Source organism: Osmia lignaria, chromosome 7, assembly GCF_051020975.1.
Source record: "Osmia lignaria lignaria isolate PbOS001 chromosome 7, iyOsmLign1, whole genome shotgun sequence".
NCBI classification, from domain to species: domain Eukaryota; kingdom Metazoa; phylum Arthropoda; class Insecta; order Hymenoptera; family Megachilidae; genus Osmia; species Osmia lignaria.
In genome coordinates, this window is record NC_135038.1 from 2,890,844 (window position 1) to 2,910,785 (window position 19,942).

General features: G+C 37.1%; 1 protein-coding gene across 2 annotated transcripts in view; it reads left to right on the forward strand.

Moving 5' to 3' along the window:
- Nucleotides 1–19,095, forward strand: part of LOC117609657 (metabotropic glutamate receptor 8) — a 218,235-nt gene extending 199,140 nt beyond the window's left edge. Inside the window, exons 12-19 of one of the 2 annotated variants that reach the window (XM_076689003.1) lie at nucleotides 7,801–8,024; nucleotides 9,622–9,902; nucleotides 10,073–10,377; nucleotides 12,768–12,896; nucleotides 13,993–14,140; nucleotides 14,225–14,400; nucleotides 16,498–16,676; nucleotides 18,006–19,095. In XM_076689003.1, the coding sequence (XP_076545118.1) occupies nucleotides 7,801–8,024; nucleotides 9,622–9,902; nucleotides 10,073–10,377; nucleotides 12,768–12,896; nucleotides 13,993–14,140; nucleotides 14,225–14,400; nucleotides 16,498–16,653 (1,419 nt within the window). In that variant the 3' untranslated portion in view covers nucleotides 16,654–16,676; nucleotides 18,006–19,095. Of the gene's footprint in view, nucleotides 1–7,800; nucleotides 8,025–9,621; nucleotides 9,903–10,072; nucleotides 10,378–12,217; nucleotides 12,582–12,767; nucleotides 12,897–13,992; nucleotides 14,141–14,224; nucleotides 14,401–16,497; nucleotides 16,677–18,005 lie in introns of those variants that run through there. The other variant, XM_076689004.1, reaches the window with a different exon arrangement.
- The last annotated feature ends 847 nt before the right edge of the window (nucleotides 19,096–19,942 follow it).

A 19,942-nucleotide genomic window follows, 5' to 3' on the forward strand; every position in this document is an offset into this window, starting at 1 on the left:
CCAATACCTCAGTGAATAGAACTTACAGGGAAGATTATTTATCTTCTCCGATTTTGATGCAATTTTGTAGGTTTGTAGAACAACCAAGAATATGAGACATGTATTTTCTTAAAACATGAATTTTTTTGAAAAATCACAATCCCGAACCCGGTAATTCAAAAAATTATGAAACTTTATGAATATATAGGGGATGTCCTCATTAAAACGCAATTTTCTTTTGCTGCTTGTTTTCAGTCTAAAGGGGTGAAAATCGCCCTTAAAATTTCGGTCGTGTTTCCTTTTTTTTCTTTTTCTTCGAAACCGTGAGAGATATGGACAAATTTAATGAGCAAAAGTTGTTCGTTTTAATGAATAGTATATTTTGGAAAATTATTATTAGAAAAATTTTAAAACTCTTGAAAAATTCTAAAATTTTTCATGGAGATAGAAAATGACCTGTTATTTAAAACATTTTAATGTTCGATTACTATTTGCCATTTTAAGGGAGTGAAAGATATAAAAAAGTCTTTGGGGCAATTATTGTTGTTTTTGGTCCGAACTATCATTTTCTCTAGATAAAAGTTTATATTTATTTACACGATTAAATATTGTTATAAAAAATTATTTTTACATTACATTCTTTTTACCTTTTTATCTCATACTGATTCATATTAGTTAATATTATCTGTAGGAACCCGACGCTGACGGATAAAGAGAGCTCATGAATCCGTTACGCGAACGAAGAAACGTAGCAAGAAATGTAAACCATAACAGCTGATAGGAGTTCGTGAACTCTCCTAACCGTGTCAATCTCGAACGGATGAACGTATGCGTGTGTGCATGAGCGTCAACGACGCTTTGCTCGTTGCTCAAGAAAAACGTTAGCACCTGCAGAACGATCGGCGGGCGTTACATATGTGCGTACATACCACTTTTTCGCCCATTTTAATTTTTTTTTTTTTTTTTCCTATGTACTCACTGAGATCGGTACGAACACCACTTTTTGGACCGTTTTAGTTTTTGACCCCTGCGGAGGCGGCGGGTGGGATGACCACCGTTGGAATCCCCACCTCAAGGGCTATCTACCATCATGGTAAAAAAATTAGCTCGATCGAATGTTACCCCGTTTTCCGTTATTTAAACGAAATTTTTGTCTCTTCATCGCCTCTACGAATTATACATCGAGATGTGTAACTTGGTAGAATTCTACCTTGTTTAATGTGCTTTATTTTAACATAGCTAACGAATTTTTTGAGAATGTGTAGGAAAGGAACTATTAAAGATAGAATGTTAAGATTTGTTACACATATGTATATACTGGGTGTTCAGAGATTAACTAGCCAGCGTTTTTTCGTAATTGATTGATATGAAAAAAAAATGAAAAAGGGAAAAGTCATAGTGTTTTTTATAAACAACGTAACAAAGTATGTAAATTTTTCGTGTTTACACTATTTTCTGAGAAATGTAGGTGACCTTCAGTTTTTTAAATGGAATGGTATATATTTTTTATATCATATGAAAGCGCGTATCGAAACGAATTCAACGATGTACCATATCATGACCTTCAGACTCACTCAGAGTCAAGAACAAAAGAAATATTCCGAATATTTCGTATTACTGTACTTACCAATATTCCTTATTGATATGTTTACATTTCATGTTCAATATAACTTCCATTAGCTAGAAAGCACTTTTGGTGGTTTTATGTTATGATTAGGTCTGTGTTAGTGTTTACTTTTATTACAAGGTATGCAGAATTATTTGAGCATTAGTTCACAGAGCGTTTGCTGATATTTAGTGCGATGTATCGTTATTCGACAGAAGAGAAGATAGATATGGTGCGTATTTATTACGAGTGCGATAAAAATAAAAGTCGTAGCAAATTAAAGTACCCAGAAGAATTTCCAAACAGAGTGATACCAAATGAAAATGAATTTGTTTTGGTGGTGAAACGTTTAAGTGAAACGGGTTCCGTAGAAAATAAGAAGCATCATTATCGGAAAACTTTGTCCGAAGAAAAAAGTTAGAAGTTTTATTGCATTTTGAAGAAAATCCATCAACATCAATACGAAAACTAGCTACCGCTTGTGATATTTCCATTGGTCCAACCCATAAAATTTTAAAATTACATGGTTACAAACCTTTCAAATACCACATGGTACAGGGACTAAAAGAAAGTGATTTACCATGACGCGTAGAATTTTTTAATTGGCTACTTACGAATGATAGAAACGACTGTAGTTTCTATAAAAAAATACCTTGGACTGATGAGACAAGTTTTGATAATAATATGATGCCTAACCATTATAATACTCATGTCTGGAGTACTGAAAATCCAAAACGGAAAAGAGAAATAAATTTTCAAGTACAATTTCATACTAATGTCTGGTGTGGTGTGATTAATAATGTACTCTTGGGAACTTATATTTATAGTGGAACACTGAATGGTGCCGGATATTTAGAATTTTTGCATACACATTTTCGAACTTACTGGGAAGCATTGCCATTATCCATTGTTAAAGACTTTTATTTTCAACAAGATGGTGCCCCACCTCATAATTATAGAGCAGTGTCTTTCTTAAACAGTATGTTTCCAAACAAATGGATTGGAACGTACGGACCTGTGATAAACAGGTCCTTGGTGGTGATGGCCACCAAGATCCCCACATTTGTCACTTTTGGATTTCCCTTTATGGGGTACTGTCACAAATATCGTTTACAATACACCACCTTCAAATATCAACGATTTAATGCAAAAGATAACAAACGCATGTGCATCAACATCTGAAACAACAATAGCAGAAGGCACCAAAAGTGTATTGTACAGGACACAAAATTGTATCCTAGCTAATGGAGGCCACATTGAACATGAAATGTAAACATATCAATAAAAAATACCGGTAAGTAAAGTAATACGAAATATTCGAAATGTTTCCTTTGTTCTTGACTCTGAGTGGGTCTCAAGGTCATGATATGGTACATCGTTGAATTCGTTTCAACGCATTTAAAAAACTGAAGGTCACCTTCATTTCTCAAAAAATAATGTAAACACGAAAAATTTATATACTTTGTTACGTTGCTTATAAAAAACACTATCACTTTTTCCTCTTTCATTTTTTTTTTTTTCATATCAATTAATTACGAGAAAAACGCTGGCTAGTTAATCTCTGAAAATCCTGTATACTTATTGAATAAAAAAAAAGATCGCTAGTTTATTTTGAGCTGTAGAAGCGATGGGAGGGTGACTTCTGTCACAAAATTGATGACTACCATCTTGCTTAAGGAGCACCTATTCTCCTATTAGAGTGGAAATCAAATTGCCCGCATCCAATTCCGTCACGAGCTTTCCTTTTATTCCCTCTCATCAATTACATCTGATGAGGGTGTGCTCACAATCAGTATTGTCTGCTTTTTCATTGTCAAAAAGAAATTTAAGGTCTTCCTATTTCTCAATGTGCTATAAGTGCGAGCCGAAGTAACTTCCCTCATTGTCAGTTAGCCACAGTGGTCGACAAATGTCTGATTGCAAACGTGTTAAAAATTATAAAAATTACATTGCATTCGTGCATTGTTTCTACATAGATAAGTACTTCGAACAATTTGCAAACCACACGACCGTGTCCATTTGATAGTAAAACTCACGTGATAAGCTGTTGAGAGCTTTCTTTGCAAGTGGACACTGTGTTGAAAATAATTGTTAGGCAGTTTGGAACAACTTTTAATTAGGTATGCACACGAACTTGCCCGTAGGACGCTCGCATGCCCCTGTGCCCGTGCCTCGTGCCCGTTTTATTACTTGCTGTGAATGGCTGCCCTTATTGTTAGCACACTATCCACTTGCAAAGAATTCAACACGTACGCGCGTAAGTTTTACTCCCGAGTTAATAGGTAAAGCAATTAGACAGTAAAGCGCTGCATGGGAGAAGCTCTTTCTATATTGCCACTCCCAAGAATTTTCTGCTCCTATAGGCGATATATGTAACGAGATTTTGGGTGTGGCAGTGCCGAATTACCCCGGTGGCCGATCGATTCGAGCTTTGGATGGGGGAGAGCGAGGAGGGGGAAGACCCCAAATATAAAATAGTATCCGCAGCAGTCTGTTAGTTTCAAAGATGTTAGTTAAAAACTTTCGGCATAATACATAGAATTCTGCTTATACAGACGTAACTAACACAATCATCTCTGCTATAGTAACCACCGTCATTAAGTGATGAGCAACTGATGACAGAAGAGGGGCCCATGACCTAAGTATCTGTAGGGTGTCCCATATGTATAAAACACATTATTTTGTAAACTGTAGCTCACGTTTACTTTAACCTCGTCGTTTTACTCGTTTTGACGTGTTGAATACGGATATGATTTTCATTTCTGGTGGAAATAACAAGGTGCCGAAATACTATTCGCAAACAACTTTCTTTCTAAGACAGAATTTTACACAAGAATGTGGACCTACAATACAGTCACAAGCATAGTTATCTTCTGTTTGTATGCGTATAAGTGGCGAATTTACCACTTATACAGGGTGTCCCAGAACTCGCGTTGGTCCCATGAAGGGGTGGTAACTCGGGTAATTCTGAACAACCTTCTCCTTTGCAAAAAAATTGTTTGAAGCTTCGTTTTTGAATTATTAAGGAAAAACACTGCCTAATCCGAGCGCGTATAGCGCGCGGGCTCAGGAACGGCAGCGTCGGCTACGAAAGCGGGGCTTGACGTAGATCGTGAATGAACGGCTCGGCACCCCGTTGGCATAGCACAATAAAAAAATTGAACTGGTTCAACATTTTTAGTTGTTGTTTAAAATGAATACGAATCTTGTCGCCTGTCATAATGTAAAAAAGGAAATTCTAAGGATTCTAAATAACAAATAAAAATGTTTGAAATGGAATAATTAATAAAAATTTGAAAACAATTGAAATAAAACTTACCCATTCGTTCCTAAATTAACCTGCTATGCTGAAAGCAAATAATTCCCACTGGGTCAATGTGTCGATCTTGAACATTCGAGGAGGGAACAAATTATGAAGAACAGCTGATCTCCAGACGAGATCATTGAACTCACTCAACCACGCGGTCACTATCACTTTTCACAGAATTTTCTTTCAGGTAAATAAACATTTTTATTTGCTGTCACGTTGCTATTGCACTAGACACAAATGAAAAACATATAATATTCCGCACTACAGTAAAAGCTGGATATACAGAATTGCCTCGAAATAAGCAAGTGGCTCAGGACCGAACAGTTGCTTATTTCGAAGCAGGTATGCTATTCGGCTTGACTTTGTTCTCGAAACGGGACGATAGAGAACGCGAGAAACGGGTGAGAGATCCGAGGTAGCGGCAAATCATAAAGTGATCGGCCGAGCAGCGATGTTATTTTTTGAACAAGGATAGAATATAGCATGCCCCCTCATTCTCGCACTATGCTTTATTTCGAAGCAAATATACCAGACTGAGAAAGCATTATATATATTCCATCCTTCTTCTATTAACCGATGTCACTGCTCAGTCGAGCGTGAAATTTATTACCCTAAACATCGGCTTCGCGCTTTCATGGACCTCTCACTCATTTCTCGTACCGCTCACTTTGCGAGCGACTTCAAACAAAGAAGAGGGGATAGCGAGTTGCTGATTTCGAAGCAGAGACCACTTGCTTATTTCGAAGAAATACTGTATGCAACAAACATTGGGACCCAGACGTTGCATATATCCAGCCGAGGTGTCGAATCTCGGGTTACACGCGACGACCAGCCGAACGTGAACGTAGAAAAGGACAGACAGTGGCGGAAAGAGAGAGGTCCGATGATCAAAGGAAAGAGCCGAAACGTATCGGTATGACTAATACTAATTGAATCACAAAACTTTTTTATTTTTGACTTTTTTTTAATGAAACTTTTACTAGCGCATTGGTGAGATTTTTGTGATTAAAGTGGTACCAAACACGATATAGTTTCAATTATAATTACTTGCTAAAATTGATGTTAAAAGTTGGCGAAAAGCAAAGGAGGGTTGGAAATGAAAACCAGTTGCGGTTCTGCTTTCAAACGTTACATATATCCAGCCGAGGTGTTGATTCTGGGCATTTAATGTTGCATATATCCAGCCGAGGTGTCGATTCTGGGCATTTAATGTTGCATATATCCAGTAGAGGTGTCGATTCTGCGTCCGTACACATCGTTTGTATTCAGCCGCGATACCTATTCTACGTTCGTACGCAACATGCGACGTGTTGCATGTTGCATGTTGCGTGTTTGATGCATCTTTGGTGCACGGCCTGCCTTATGTTTGGTATCATTTTAATCAGAAAAATCTCACAAATGCGTTAGTAAAAGTTTCATTAAGAAAAAGTTAAAAATAAAAAAGTTTTATCGTTCAATTAGTATTAGTTACACCGATATTACGGCCGGATCATATTACACGGTTTCCTCGTCGAGCGGCTCGGTTTGCCTAGGGGGATCCCCCCAAGTGGAGGGGATAGCGATGTTGCATATATCCAGCCAAACTTTTGTTGCATATATCCAGCTTTTACTGTACTTCGTAACGTTTCCACGTCGTTATTGGTCTTCCTTACCAATTTCAAATGGAACTGCCAGCTTGATTGTTGCGAGGTCTGTTTCGCTTTTTGTCTTTTTCTACATTCAGAAATAAGTCATGGTTCCTGATCATGAATCTGTTATTCTCGATAACCAAGAGTAACCGAGAGAGACTCGTGTCGACACTTTGAAGTCACCGAACATAGAAAAGGTCAAACAACAAAACAGAGCTCGCAACATTCAAGCTGGCAGTCCCATTTGAAGTTGGAAAAGAAGAAACGTCGTGAAAACGTTACGAAGTAGTGCCGAATATTACATGTTTTTCATTTGTGTCCAGTGCAATAGCAACGTGGCAGCGAATAAAAATGTTTATTTACCTGAAAGAAAATTCTGTGAAAAGTGATAGTGACCGCGTGGTTGGGTAAGTTCAGTGATCTCGTCTGGAGATCAGCTGTTCTTCGTAATTGGTTCCCTCTTCGAATGTTCAAGATCGACACATTGACCCAGTGGGAATTATCTGCTTTCAGCATAGCAGGTTAATTTAGGAATGAATGGATAAGTTTTATTTCAATTGTTTTCAAATTTTTATTAATTATTCCATTTCAAACATATTTATTTGTTGTTTAGAATCCTTAGAATTTCCTTTTTTACATTATGACAGGCGACAAGATTCGTATTCATTTTAAACAACAACTAAAAATGTTGAACCAGTTCAATTTTTTTATTGTGCTATGCCAACGGGGTGCCAAGCCGTTCGTTCGCGACCTACGTCAAACCCCGCTTTCGTAGCCGACGCTGCCGTCCCTGAACCCGCGCGCTATACAGTAAAACCCGGATAAATGCAACAAAAGAATGCTTGGATAAGTGCAACATCGCTACCCCCTCCACTTGGGGGGGATCCCCCTAGGCGAACTGAGCCGCTCGATGAGGAAATCATGTAATATGATCCGATCGTAATGTCGGTGTAACTAATACTAATTGAACGTTAAAACTTTTTTATTCTTAACTTTTTCTTAATGAAACTTTTACTAACGCATTTGTGAGATTTTTCTGATTAAAATGACACCAAACACGATATAGTTTGAATTATATTTATAAACAATAGTAATAGAATAAACAACATAGAATTGACACCACGACTGACGGGGCCAGGGGACGGGGACAATCCACAAGGGTACTTCGGTACTATATCCGTGATTTTCTATAAATTTTTATGTAATCAGATGCAAATGTCTCAAATCAATTTTATATCAAAATACGTATTACTTTATATCCGTGATGACACTTTCAGGAACCTTGTTGCTGGAGTTGCATAGCATGCCCCGAAGATGCATACGTTTTCAACGATACTTGTCCCAGATGCAGTTCAGGCTACGCTCCGGATGAAACAATGACCAGCTGTATCAAACTCACAGCTGAAGTAATTCCGTGGTCTAGTCCATGGGCATTAGTACCGCTGATATTCGCATCTATTGGTATACTCAGTACCTTGTTCACTACGGTGGTCTTCATTCGGTAATATTTTTTGAATTATAAACCTCGGATGACAATTTCAAAAATATAGGGTCATCCACTTAAAGCTGAACCTATCAATGATAAGAGCAGATGAGAATGACAACAACGCTTCAAGTACTATCTGTCTGCGAGAAGATGGCAAGCGCGATAGCACAGAGATGGGGAGGGATATACAGTGTGTCCCGCGTAACTGGAAACACTCAATTATTTCCTAAACTATTAAAGATATAAGAAATTGCTGTGGTGGTCATTGCATGGTAAGAGCAATGCGCGTATACACTTGATTTTCATTTGTTTTCGAGATATTACGCTAACAAATTTGGAGATTTTTCACGGGAAAAATTCACTTCAGTGGGAAATATCAGCAGGGATCTTGTTCTCGTCTAAAGTTTGGGCCTGCCGTCCCGCTGGACGCCCGTGGTATCCATTTCAAGCGGTACTGCTTAACACGAGGCACTTCACGCACGAACAGGACCCCTGCTGATATTTTCCACTGAAGTGAATTTTTCCCGTGAAAAATCTCCAAATTTGTTAGCGCAATATCTCGAAAACAAATGAAAATCAAGTGTATACACGCAAGCTTAATGAATTCGACTTCAAAAACACTATCAAATGATCGAAAGGAAAATATGTAGTTCCATTTAAAAAACCAAACTTTGCCATTATATTTTTGAAAGTAACAATGCAAAAAAAAATTCGTCTACGTCAAAATGTTGCCCCCTCTTACCATGCAATGACCACCAAAGCAATTTCTTGTATCTTTATTAGTTTAGGAAATAATAGAGTGTTTCCAGTTACGCGGGACACACTGTATAATTATACTTTGCTCTACTTATCCCCGCCTTTAACATTTTCAGCACGAACTGCGAATTTAACGTTCTATCTCACTTGATCTTCGCATCACCCATAAGTCCCTTCGTTACGTGACCAAGATGCATGAAGACGTGACGGATTTGCAAATGTAACAGATTCGGCCAATAGCGATAATACATGTGAATGAGGGTGAAACTACATAGCTCGAATGTAGAGTAGGCTTTGATACACCAGTCAGGCCCGCATTCCTTTGCCTTGCCATCATCTCACAGGCAGACAGTATAAACACAACCACGATCAGTGGTTGACGACTCACTCCAAACGCGACTTGGTCCGCCCACACCCCATCGCCGATGAATTTGGTTTTAAGTGTATGACCCTATGTAACAATTATTCTTATATCAAAATGTCTACTTCAAAATGAATTATTTAATAGTTTTAATAAAAAAAGAGTAATTGTTACAAGGAATTAGAGGTGTGTGGATACCCAAAATTTCGGGAGCTCGGATCTGGTCGGATAAAATTGAACGAGCTCGAACGGGTACCCTAGACATGCGAATATTCACTCAGGTAGACTAACACAATCAGGCCAATTCAGAAAAAAATCAGCCAAGTTGCTTCAATAACCGTGATTCGATTCGACCCAACGGCGACTGCTCGATTGCTCGACATATACTATACAAGTACCCGCGCACCTCTATAAGGATCACGATCCACATTTTAAAACTTAATTAATATTTATATATATCGTATAAAATTTCTCAACTGGTTTATTATATTTCAGTTTTAATCGAACTCCGGTAATCATGGCATCGGGACGTGAATTGTGTTACGTATTATTAATAGGAATTCTGTCATGTTACGGTATGAGTTTCGTTATACTAAGCAAACCAACAACCTGGAATTGCACCTACCTGAGAATTGGTTTGGGCTTATGTTTAAGCATTTGTTATAGTGCGATATTAACGAAAACAAACCGGATGTCTCGCATATTCAATCAAGGAACAAAGAGCATAAAAAGACCATCTTATACATCACCGAAGAGTCAAGTGGTGATTGCTATTGGTGAGTTTACACTTTTTCAAAGACAGTTTTCATCTTTTTTCAATTTTTAATATAACAAACATGACACAGGTTTATATGAACTCTTGTCATTCACTTTTGTGACTCCGTTTGCCATTAAAGTGGCAAACTGGGAACCTTGATATGCTATTATGCGATTCCCGTTTTTATAGGGATAACTGCAGTGCAGTTAGTTGGCGCTATAGTTTGGCTGATTATCAAACCACCTGGCACCACGGAAATTCATCCGTATCCGTTGTCAGCAGTACTCACGTGCCGTGTTTCCACATTCTCTTTAATGATGTCCCTTGTATATAACATGTTCTTGATACTTATGTGTACCTTATACGCATTCAAAACACGTAAGATACCTGAGAATTTCAACGAGGCGAAATACATCGGTTTTACAATGTACTCAACTTGCATTGTATGGTTAGCTTTCGTGCCTATTTACTTTGGCTCGAACAATGACTACAAGGTCGGTATTTCTATAGGTATTTGCAAACATGAATTGTTTTGAAATTACAGTAGGACCCCGTATCTGCGGACGTTTGGTTCCAAAATCTTCCACGGATACCGAAATCCGCGGATAGTAGCGAATGTACATACAGGGTGTCCCAGAAAGAGTGTTAGTCCTTTAAAGGGATAGTAGCTGAGGTAATTCTGAACATTTTCCTTTTCAAAAATGTTGTTTGAAGCTTTGTTTTTGAATTATTAAGGAAAAACATTGGCCAATCAGAACGCGCGGGCTCAGGGAAGGCAGGGTGCCGAAAGTATTCGTTCGGGTCAAACCCAACTTTCGTAGTCGAGGCTGCCGTCCCTGAGCCCGCGCGCTATACGCGCTCTGATTGACCAGTGGTTTTCCCTAATAATTCAAAAACGAAGCTTCAAACAACATTTTTGCAAAGGAAAATGTTGTTCAGAATCACCCTAGCTACCACCGCCTTAAAGGACTAACACTCTTTCTAGGACACCCTGTATATGTACAGCATTAAACAAAGTAGGCTTTCCTAATCCTACTTTTAGTAGTCCTTGAGGTACCTCAGACGCGTGTCGTATGAATCGCACCCCATGAATGATGTGGAAACCTATTGATACGAGTGTAGCCCTAATGCACCCTGAAAAGTTCATACGGCACACGCCTGAGGTGTCACGGCGACTATGGCCCTCGCGCCGGGCATGGAGAGTAGTAGGAAAAAAGGGGCGTAACTTCTGAATAAAATTGGCCAAAAAGAGCAGTTAATTCCGAGCCCTGCTCTAAGAACACCTACCATGCCCGGTACTGTATGTACTATGCAGAGATAAGAAGATGATGAGCGGAAGGAATGCGGGCACGATTGGTCGTCGTCGGTAAGTGACACATCAGGCACATGCACTCTAGATCGTCGCGCGCTATTGGCCGATGAGGTCACATACTAATCGCGTCGCCTGACAAAAACGAAACAAAGTGAGATAATACGAAATCTGCCTTGCGGTGAATTTTAAACGATGAGTGTAGGCTTGTATTATAGAGTTCTGTCTATAATAGCACTGTCTCCCTCGGAAATACGGAATTGCTACGCCTATGTAAGAGCGTACCACTAAAGTCGAACGGTGTGGATTACGCGAGGATCAAATGTGGGGACAGGGCGGAGCGTACGAAGTGCTCCCTTTGCCCCTGTGCCGTCCCGCTCGTCAACTTCTCATCTCTGCATAGTACTTATGTATGTATCTAACATGCTGTACATACCTACGATCATATTTCATTTATTATGTGACGGTGCACATGAACTTTTAGTTACTCGAATTATTAGTTTTATTATAATATAATTTTATTACATTATTATTCATATATAACGTGTTTCAAGTGTTGAAATAAAAACAATTAAATATAATAGAACGAAAAATAGTTAGGTAAATGTGGATTTTTTCTAAAATAATATCTAGTATGAACATTGCACTAAATACTTATTTTCTAAGCAGAATTATGCAGACTTATTAGAGGTCGAGTACATAAGTAAACAAATTTGTTTCATACTTCTGTGAATTGCGAATAAGTGAAACCACAGATAAGGGGATCCTACTGTATTCCCAATATATGTATAGTACTATGATATAATTAGTGAATTTTTGTCTATTGTGCTATTTTTAATTAATAGACATCTCTTATTTTCACTCTTCATCACATCTTTCATTATTAGTACCAAAAATCTAGTATTTAAATGCTTATTTATGAACATTATTTAAACATTGATTAAAATATCAATATTTGATAAGCATTGATTAAAACCAAGCATGAGACGTTGTTATCTTAAGCTTATTTCATTTTGCAAATTTAGAGGTCAACAGCAGTGACGGCTCAAGTCTAAATTGATCTTGGAGGCCTCATACGGAGGAACCGAGAAACTCCGGACAATACTTATGTCTCTTGTACGGATCAAAAAAGACAGCATGATTATCAAGTAACAATGTTTACATAAAACGATTCTTTAGTGATTTCGTAGTTCAAAGATTTTGAGGCGAAGAAGCTGTATCTATTCATAATTCTTTTGTAAAAATATTCTTTGTATAATTATACAGAGTTGTTCAGAGCCCCATTTTGTTCTGTGGCTTTTAAAACCTTGTAAAATGTACGTTTCTATAGAAAAAAATTTTTACAATTTTTCTCAAAAAGCGCCTTGCACGTTGATCGGTAAATTTTTGCTTATTCGTTTCTCTCCAAATCGTGTCCGAAAAACGTGAATTACTTTTCTATGATTCACTGCAACTCCGCTAGAGGCGCTAGTGTCACTCCTGTTAACTTTTAAAGCGAAACTTGAAGCATTGTTACCTTCAGTTGATTTCATTTTTTAAACCTAGGACAAAGAGCAAATGAAGGTAAATTTTCAGGTACAGATAGCGAGTATGTGTATGTGCATCAACATTTCTGCTTCGGTAGCTCTTGGTTGTCTGTTTACGCCAAAGGTATATTTGGTACTTTTTCAACCGTACAAGAACGTTCGACCTGGACATGCCAATGTAAGTAATATCTTTCTAAATGTACAAATAAAAACAAGAACCTAATAATAATTTTAACACGTTCACGCCGGCGCGTACCACCGGTAGCTCACGCTCGAGTTTCCCATCGAGCGACGCCACCGTCGCCCCACGGCGAGACACCCAAAAAGCAGCGCTGGCGTGATCGTGTTGAGAAAGATGCTGATTTTTATAAAAATTTATTATTAGATGTGCATAAACTTGTTTTTTAAGATGCTAATTGATAACAAGGCCAGGACTACACGGCCGTTTCACACGCCGCGTTTTCTCCGCCAAAATGGACCCGTTGATTACACGAGCATAAAAAACACTGAAACGCTCTGACGCGATCGCAACACGCTGACTGTCGCGTATCACACGTTGGGACAAAACAGACATCGTGTGAAATGTCAGTAAAACGCTTATCCTTACTTTGGCGCAGAAAACGTGGCATGTAAATTCAGTTTCATGTTCCATGTTCTATTTTGTAGTCTAATACAGTTCTTGACCTAAACTCATTGGTGCTACAAAAGATCCCCGTTATATTGCCGCGGTAGAAATGGAAAATTTTTCAAGCTTTCAAGCTTTTATTTTAAAGGGGAGAAAGAAATAGAAGTATATGTATCATCCTTATAGGCTATAATGGTAGAATAGCGGCATTAGCATGCTTTATAATCCGTGTTGAGGTTAAAACGTTCACGTAGCAATATAACGAAAGTTTACTATACCTAATTACGTCTATGTCTAAGAGTCTAAACCAGGAATTTACATTTTGACTTTTAAAAATTCCTATAGTGTCCCCCGGCCTCATTGTACCCTGGGCGTGTTAACTTCATTTTTAGAAATGCCGACATCATAGATAGGCACTGATGCCATCATTTCTGAAAATTAAGCTTATTTTGTTAATAAAGAGATAATTTGAGTTCATCATTCAGTGTTTGTATTATCATAAGTTTCTTACATGCGGCCCGCACAACATTTTTAAATTTGTAGCTGGCCCATTCTAAAAAAAGGTTGTTCATCCCTAGTCTAAACCATGTTTGACAAGTGTATTTAAAATTTCAATGTATCTTCATATGTATTCAATACACAATTTCAGACTGGGGCGCTCCAAAGCAGTAATCGTGTAGCGTACAGTATGCGATTCTCTGGCGGTCGGAGTCAAACGATGCAGAGTATGACCTCGTGTTCACGGAGCAGTCCACCGGCATCGCGTATAGGTCACGATGAAGTGAAACATTCCAACGGTGAGACACAAGCCCTGGCGAGCCCATCTGTCGAGGAGACCTCGGTAAGCTAGGTCTCTCTCATACACCTCCCTCCCTGTCTAGAGTGTCAGGTGAGAATTCGTGAGACCGCGGTGGAGGTGTATGACGACGATGAAGATGATCGCAAGCTTTCCACTGTCCAAGAAGTATCAGAATCGAGAGACATTTCCAGTCCTTCGATGTTTACTGAGAATTACCGGAACCGAAGTCGCAAATCAATTTCCAGCGATTCCGATCAGGTGATTAATGTTTCATTAAATTTCATGAACAAACGATCAGATTAAAATTATTTTTTATTCACTTCATTCAATATTTTTCTATTATGCATAGCTTATAATCGGACTTCTTAAACAACATCGTCCCTCTTATATAAGCAGATCTATCCAAGTGAATTCGAATGTATTAAATGCTGTATGGAAGAGACTCTTGTTGTATTATCAGTTTTAACAATTTTCTCCTTTTGCATTCTTATCTACGGCAATATAACAAGAGTCTGCTGTATATCTAACATATTAACATCTTCTTACTGAATAATGGATCCAATCTCCTCCATTATGAATTGTAGCTTTGAAATTTCTTGGCGAGTTCTGCACTAGATTTGTAGTACTGTTCTTCGCTCATAAGAAGTCTTGCGGGACGTAGAGGGGCAAGAGAGGGACTGACCCCTAGTTTTACACAACCCTAATTAACCAGTTAACTGCGGAATTTAGTTTCAAAAATCCTTCACTGGACGTGTAATTAAAATCAAGCAATAACGAGTATACACGTCGAACGCAGGACAAATGCTCCTATTATAAATTTTGCGAAAAAAGTAAAGCAAAACGAGGAAAGATTACATTTTTATTCGATAAAAAATTAACCATTCATTGTAATTGAAAACTTAATAATTGTCAAAAAATAGTAAAATTCATAAACAAGAAAAATTGAAGAAAAAAATAATTTTAAAAAGTTAAAATATACAGTAAAGTATACAAAACAATTCGGAGAATACCAGATGTATTGGGGAACATAATCAACTCAGTTTGTAAAAACTAATGCATTATACGGGAAATATCCAACATACTAAAGTGAATAATCAAACTTTTTTTTATAAAATACATAGCAGTTTTATTGCTAATATAAAGGAAACATACCACCAAATGATATTTTTATTGCTTCTTATTGAAATTTAGAGTTTCTATAGTAAATTGTAATTTTTTATTTTATACGACGAGCGTACTGTGCAAAGATGGAAAGAATATTAGCGGGACGGCACAGGGGCAAAGGAAGCAGTTCGCACGCTCCGCCCAATCCCCATATTTGATCCTCGCGTTTAAAGTTCATCGCAACGCTGACTTCCTACCATCTCACTTTGTCACAAAGTCTCATTTTCTTTCTTTGTCAAGCGACGCGATTAGTGTGTGACCGCATCGGCCAATAACAAGCAAAGATCTAGAATACGTATGCCGGAGGTATGACTTAACAACCACGATCCATCGTACCCGCATTCCTTCCGCTAATATTCTTTCTATCTCTGCACAGTACACGTCAATCGCACGGAAATAAAATTTTGAATTGACGTGTATACACGTCGAACGCAGTTAATTGGTTAATAAATGTGATCGCTTCGACCAATCATACGTCACGGCCGAAAGCACGTTTGAGCTGAGATGGGGCGCGACCAGTCAGATTACATTATTCTCGTGAGACTTCTTGTCAGTGGAAAGACTGTACACTGAGTCCCATCGAAGTTGTCGCAGTGAAATTATCTACACATTCACTAACACATTCACACCGCGTCGTCGGCACCTCGTCCATCGGCTCACCGTCGCGGCGTGAATGTGTTTAGTGCGCCAACTTCACTGCGACAACTTGGATGGAACTCAGTGTACATACATGAGGTAACTGATGATTGTCAAATTAATTTTTAATATTTCAGTCATAGCAACATTATCAAAAGATCAGTTTCAGGATTACTTTTTAGTTATAATCGAGTAACTTTAAACAATTCAATGATTGGTTTAGTTCTTCTTACGAGTATTAGGTGTACAAAGTAATTCGATACCTTCAGCATTCAGCCTTAATAATCACTATTTTAAATTTAAATATTTTTCCGCGCTTCTGTAGGCTTAAAAAGTGGCGCGAGAATGATAATATTTATTTTAATAATTGGAATTACTATAACTTTTTTTAAATAAGTCTTCAATTAAAATTTAATTGAAGATCCGAATTTAAGACACCGAATTAATCTGTACACCTAATAGCATTTTGTGTTTAAAAATTGTACTAAACAAATTATCAATATTCGTGTATAAGGAGTACAATTATCTAATTTATATCTGTATTATTGTTTCGAGTCGAGTGACCCAACGCGTAAGAATCGTGTGGAAACAATTAGTTCCATCTCCGACAAAGTGATGTCTTATAAAATGGATGTCAACAAATTTTCCAACGAAGATCAAACTTTCCACGTCTACAGTGATTCACCGACTTTCTCCGATTTCTCATCATAAAGTGCAACATTAAATGTTGAAATGTACGTATACGTACAAAATTTACTTTATACTTCATCAGTGCCAAGATACTATTCTAACCTCATATCTGTGTTTATTTACAAAAATCATTTGGAAATTAAGTTCCCTTTTCAGCCAGTTTTCAGAAACCACGCCCTTTTCCGCCTAGTCTTTGAGGCACTTAAGGCGCGTGCCGTATGAATGTTTCAGAGCGCATTGGTGCTACATTCCTATCAATAGATTTCTACATCACCCATGAGGTACTATATGCCGATGCGATGTTGGCGAGGCCAAGGAATGCGGGTACGATTGGTCGTCGTCGATAAATCAAAACCTCACTAATCGCGTCGCCTGACAAAAAAGAAAAATGAGACTTCGCGACAAAGCTAGATGATACGAAGTCAGCGTTGTGGCGAACTTTGAGCGTCAGGATCAAACGTGGGGACAAGGCGGACCGTGCGAAATGCTCTCTTTGCCCCTGCGACCCTGTGCCCCTGTGCCGTCCCTCTCGCCAACTTCTCATCGGTCAATAGTACTATAAATGTATCATCTAACCCAACCTAATACATCAATAATATTCACTTCTAATTGAGATTTAATGAACATTTTCACCTTAATTTTGACAAATCTTTTTTGTTTATAACTTTTTAATAAAAAGCGACACCCGACTAAAACCTTCGGGAGGACAACATACGTCAAGGTCAAGGTCATCGGAAGTAAGGCCCTAACTGCAAATATTTACCAAGCTATGTTTGAATTTAAATATTTTCAATATTGCCGACAATAGACATTTACCTTTTTCGCACAATGGATTAAAATTTTTAATTTTCACTTCGTTCTCAATAGCTAACAGCAGGTCATAAACTCGGTTCTTCTTTGTTGGACCTTGGGGAGTCAACGCGGGTGGAAAAATCCCAGACTTTCGAGGTCCTCAATGCGCCCTGAAAAATTTATACGGTACGCGCCTGAGATGTCTCGCGGACCACGGCCCCCGCGCGGGGCCCGGCGAGTGGTGGGAGGAAAGAGGAGTGGCTTCTGAAAAATAGTCGAAAAAGTAAGTACTTAATTCCTAGCCCTGATCTATAGAATTAAAATTAGAAAAATCTAAATTCAACTTATTCGTCGATATTAATGTTATTATTAACTTTCTAGTAATAGGAGATGATCGTGTTATCATTTTACCAAGGTAAAATTGAGTATTGCCATTTCTTTTATCATGTTTATACTAAATGTGACATGAAGTAGGATGTAATTTGTATGATACTGATATTGTCATATGAAATTATTTGGATCTCTGACACTTGATAAACAAAGATAATAATATTAATTTATTAGTTCTTTATGTTTTCTAGAAATAAGTAGAGGGAAGTGAGATAAAATCGAGTATCAAATACATTGATTATTCAAAGCTGCTTCAGTGTCCAGTCATCTCATGGATAAAGTAACATCTAGGACCTACTTCAAAACATACGAAACTAATTAGTTTAGTTCAAAAATTTTTATTTTATCAAGTAATAAACTACAAATTAACATTCTGGTTTTATACCATGCTAAAGTATCCAATGTGACAAAATTTAATAAATCCAATTTTTCTACGTTCTTAAATGATTAAAAAAAACCGATTTATTCCTTAAATAACTAAATGAAATTCCATATTTACCTGAATTAATTCGTATGGTATGAGGTGGATATGTCATTTGTAGTCACAGCAGTATTTGTGACCATTATTAAATAATTCTAATATTTATTATTTAAAAAAGAAATACCTGATTTTGCCCGACTTTATCGCAGAATTGCATACTTAGTATTATGGCATTCTATTGAAGTTCGTAATGTATGTACAAAATGTTTTATACTTATGTTGGATACGTAATATTACTTTAACTGATTGAAACAATGTTTTTATTGAATTTTTGATATTATTATGATTACAGAATTTATAGGTACTTTATTTGTAAATTCTTAATTTTTTTTTTCGTTAATGTTTACAATTATATATTTCCAAATATTCTCTTTCAAAAACAAACTAATTAAATGATTGTTGAATTTTGTAAGAAATGTATAAACTGTAGATATTTCAGTTATGAATGTAACTTTGAAACAGAATATTTTTCAATGATTGTTGAATAGTTTATCATTTTTCATGTTGCAAAGGTAATTAAACTATTCTGGCATAGAATATTAAGAAGTCAGGGTACATACATTTTTTGCCACGAAAGGAACTTTGCAGTTTAAGATTTTGATTTTAAAGTACACGCACATTGGGTTTCGAAGCTGATTTGTTATGTAATTTATTATAAATGGAAAGGTTAAAATTAAATTATTAGTTGTTGAATGACAGAAAGAATAACAAGATATAGTACTAATTATGCAATTTATCTATTTCATATTATTATTTATTAATAAATCGTATGAAATACTAGACAAAACATTTTTGAAAGGAAAGTGAAAAGATATTGAATAATAATTATTATAATTTTTTGAACTTTTTTTTAACTTTTGATTTAAAAAGGATAATGAATGTTATGTATAAATACATTATCCTAAAATCCAACATTTTTGTCTCTTTTTATACTTATTCGCTTATAACACATTTTTGTGCTTTCTAAGCTTTATCGAAGAGGAAGTGAGAAATAAATTGTTTGAATAGTAACAATAAAAGATCATTATTAATACATATGTCAAGAGATAATACGCTATTAATGAAATAAAATTTATTTCTATTAAACATCTCGACTACGTAGACTCAAATGAAAAGTTCAAAATACGACAATCTATCATACACAATTCTATGATGCAGAAACGAATAGAAAAGAAAATATTTTTATTCGATGCATTACGTAGAAACATGATAAATTACTAATATTTCAACAATAGTGTCATTTGTTTTATATGAAACGAAGGACCATTCTTAGAGGTCGTCCGTCCGGAGGGTATCAAAATGTGACTGTGTATGCTTGAAGAAATGGATGGTTCTAGTCGTTTGCGACATCCACCAATAAATTTTGTTAAACAATCTTATATAAGAATTCTTAATAATTTATCATTTTTCTTTTTTACATACTGTCCATCGATCACAAGCAGTCCTATGTAGACGTTTAGTGGAAGGGGTGTGAACTCATCTCCCCGGACGTTTTTGACTCGGGCCAACGACCACCAAGTGGCTGTGGGATCAGTACTGTTCTCACTGGCGGTCGCCCGGCGTGCGATTTGGATATTCGGATATATAGAAATTCCGAAAAGTGGTGTTATGAGCGTCGAGGACAGGGATCGTCTGTCGTCAGCCCCA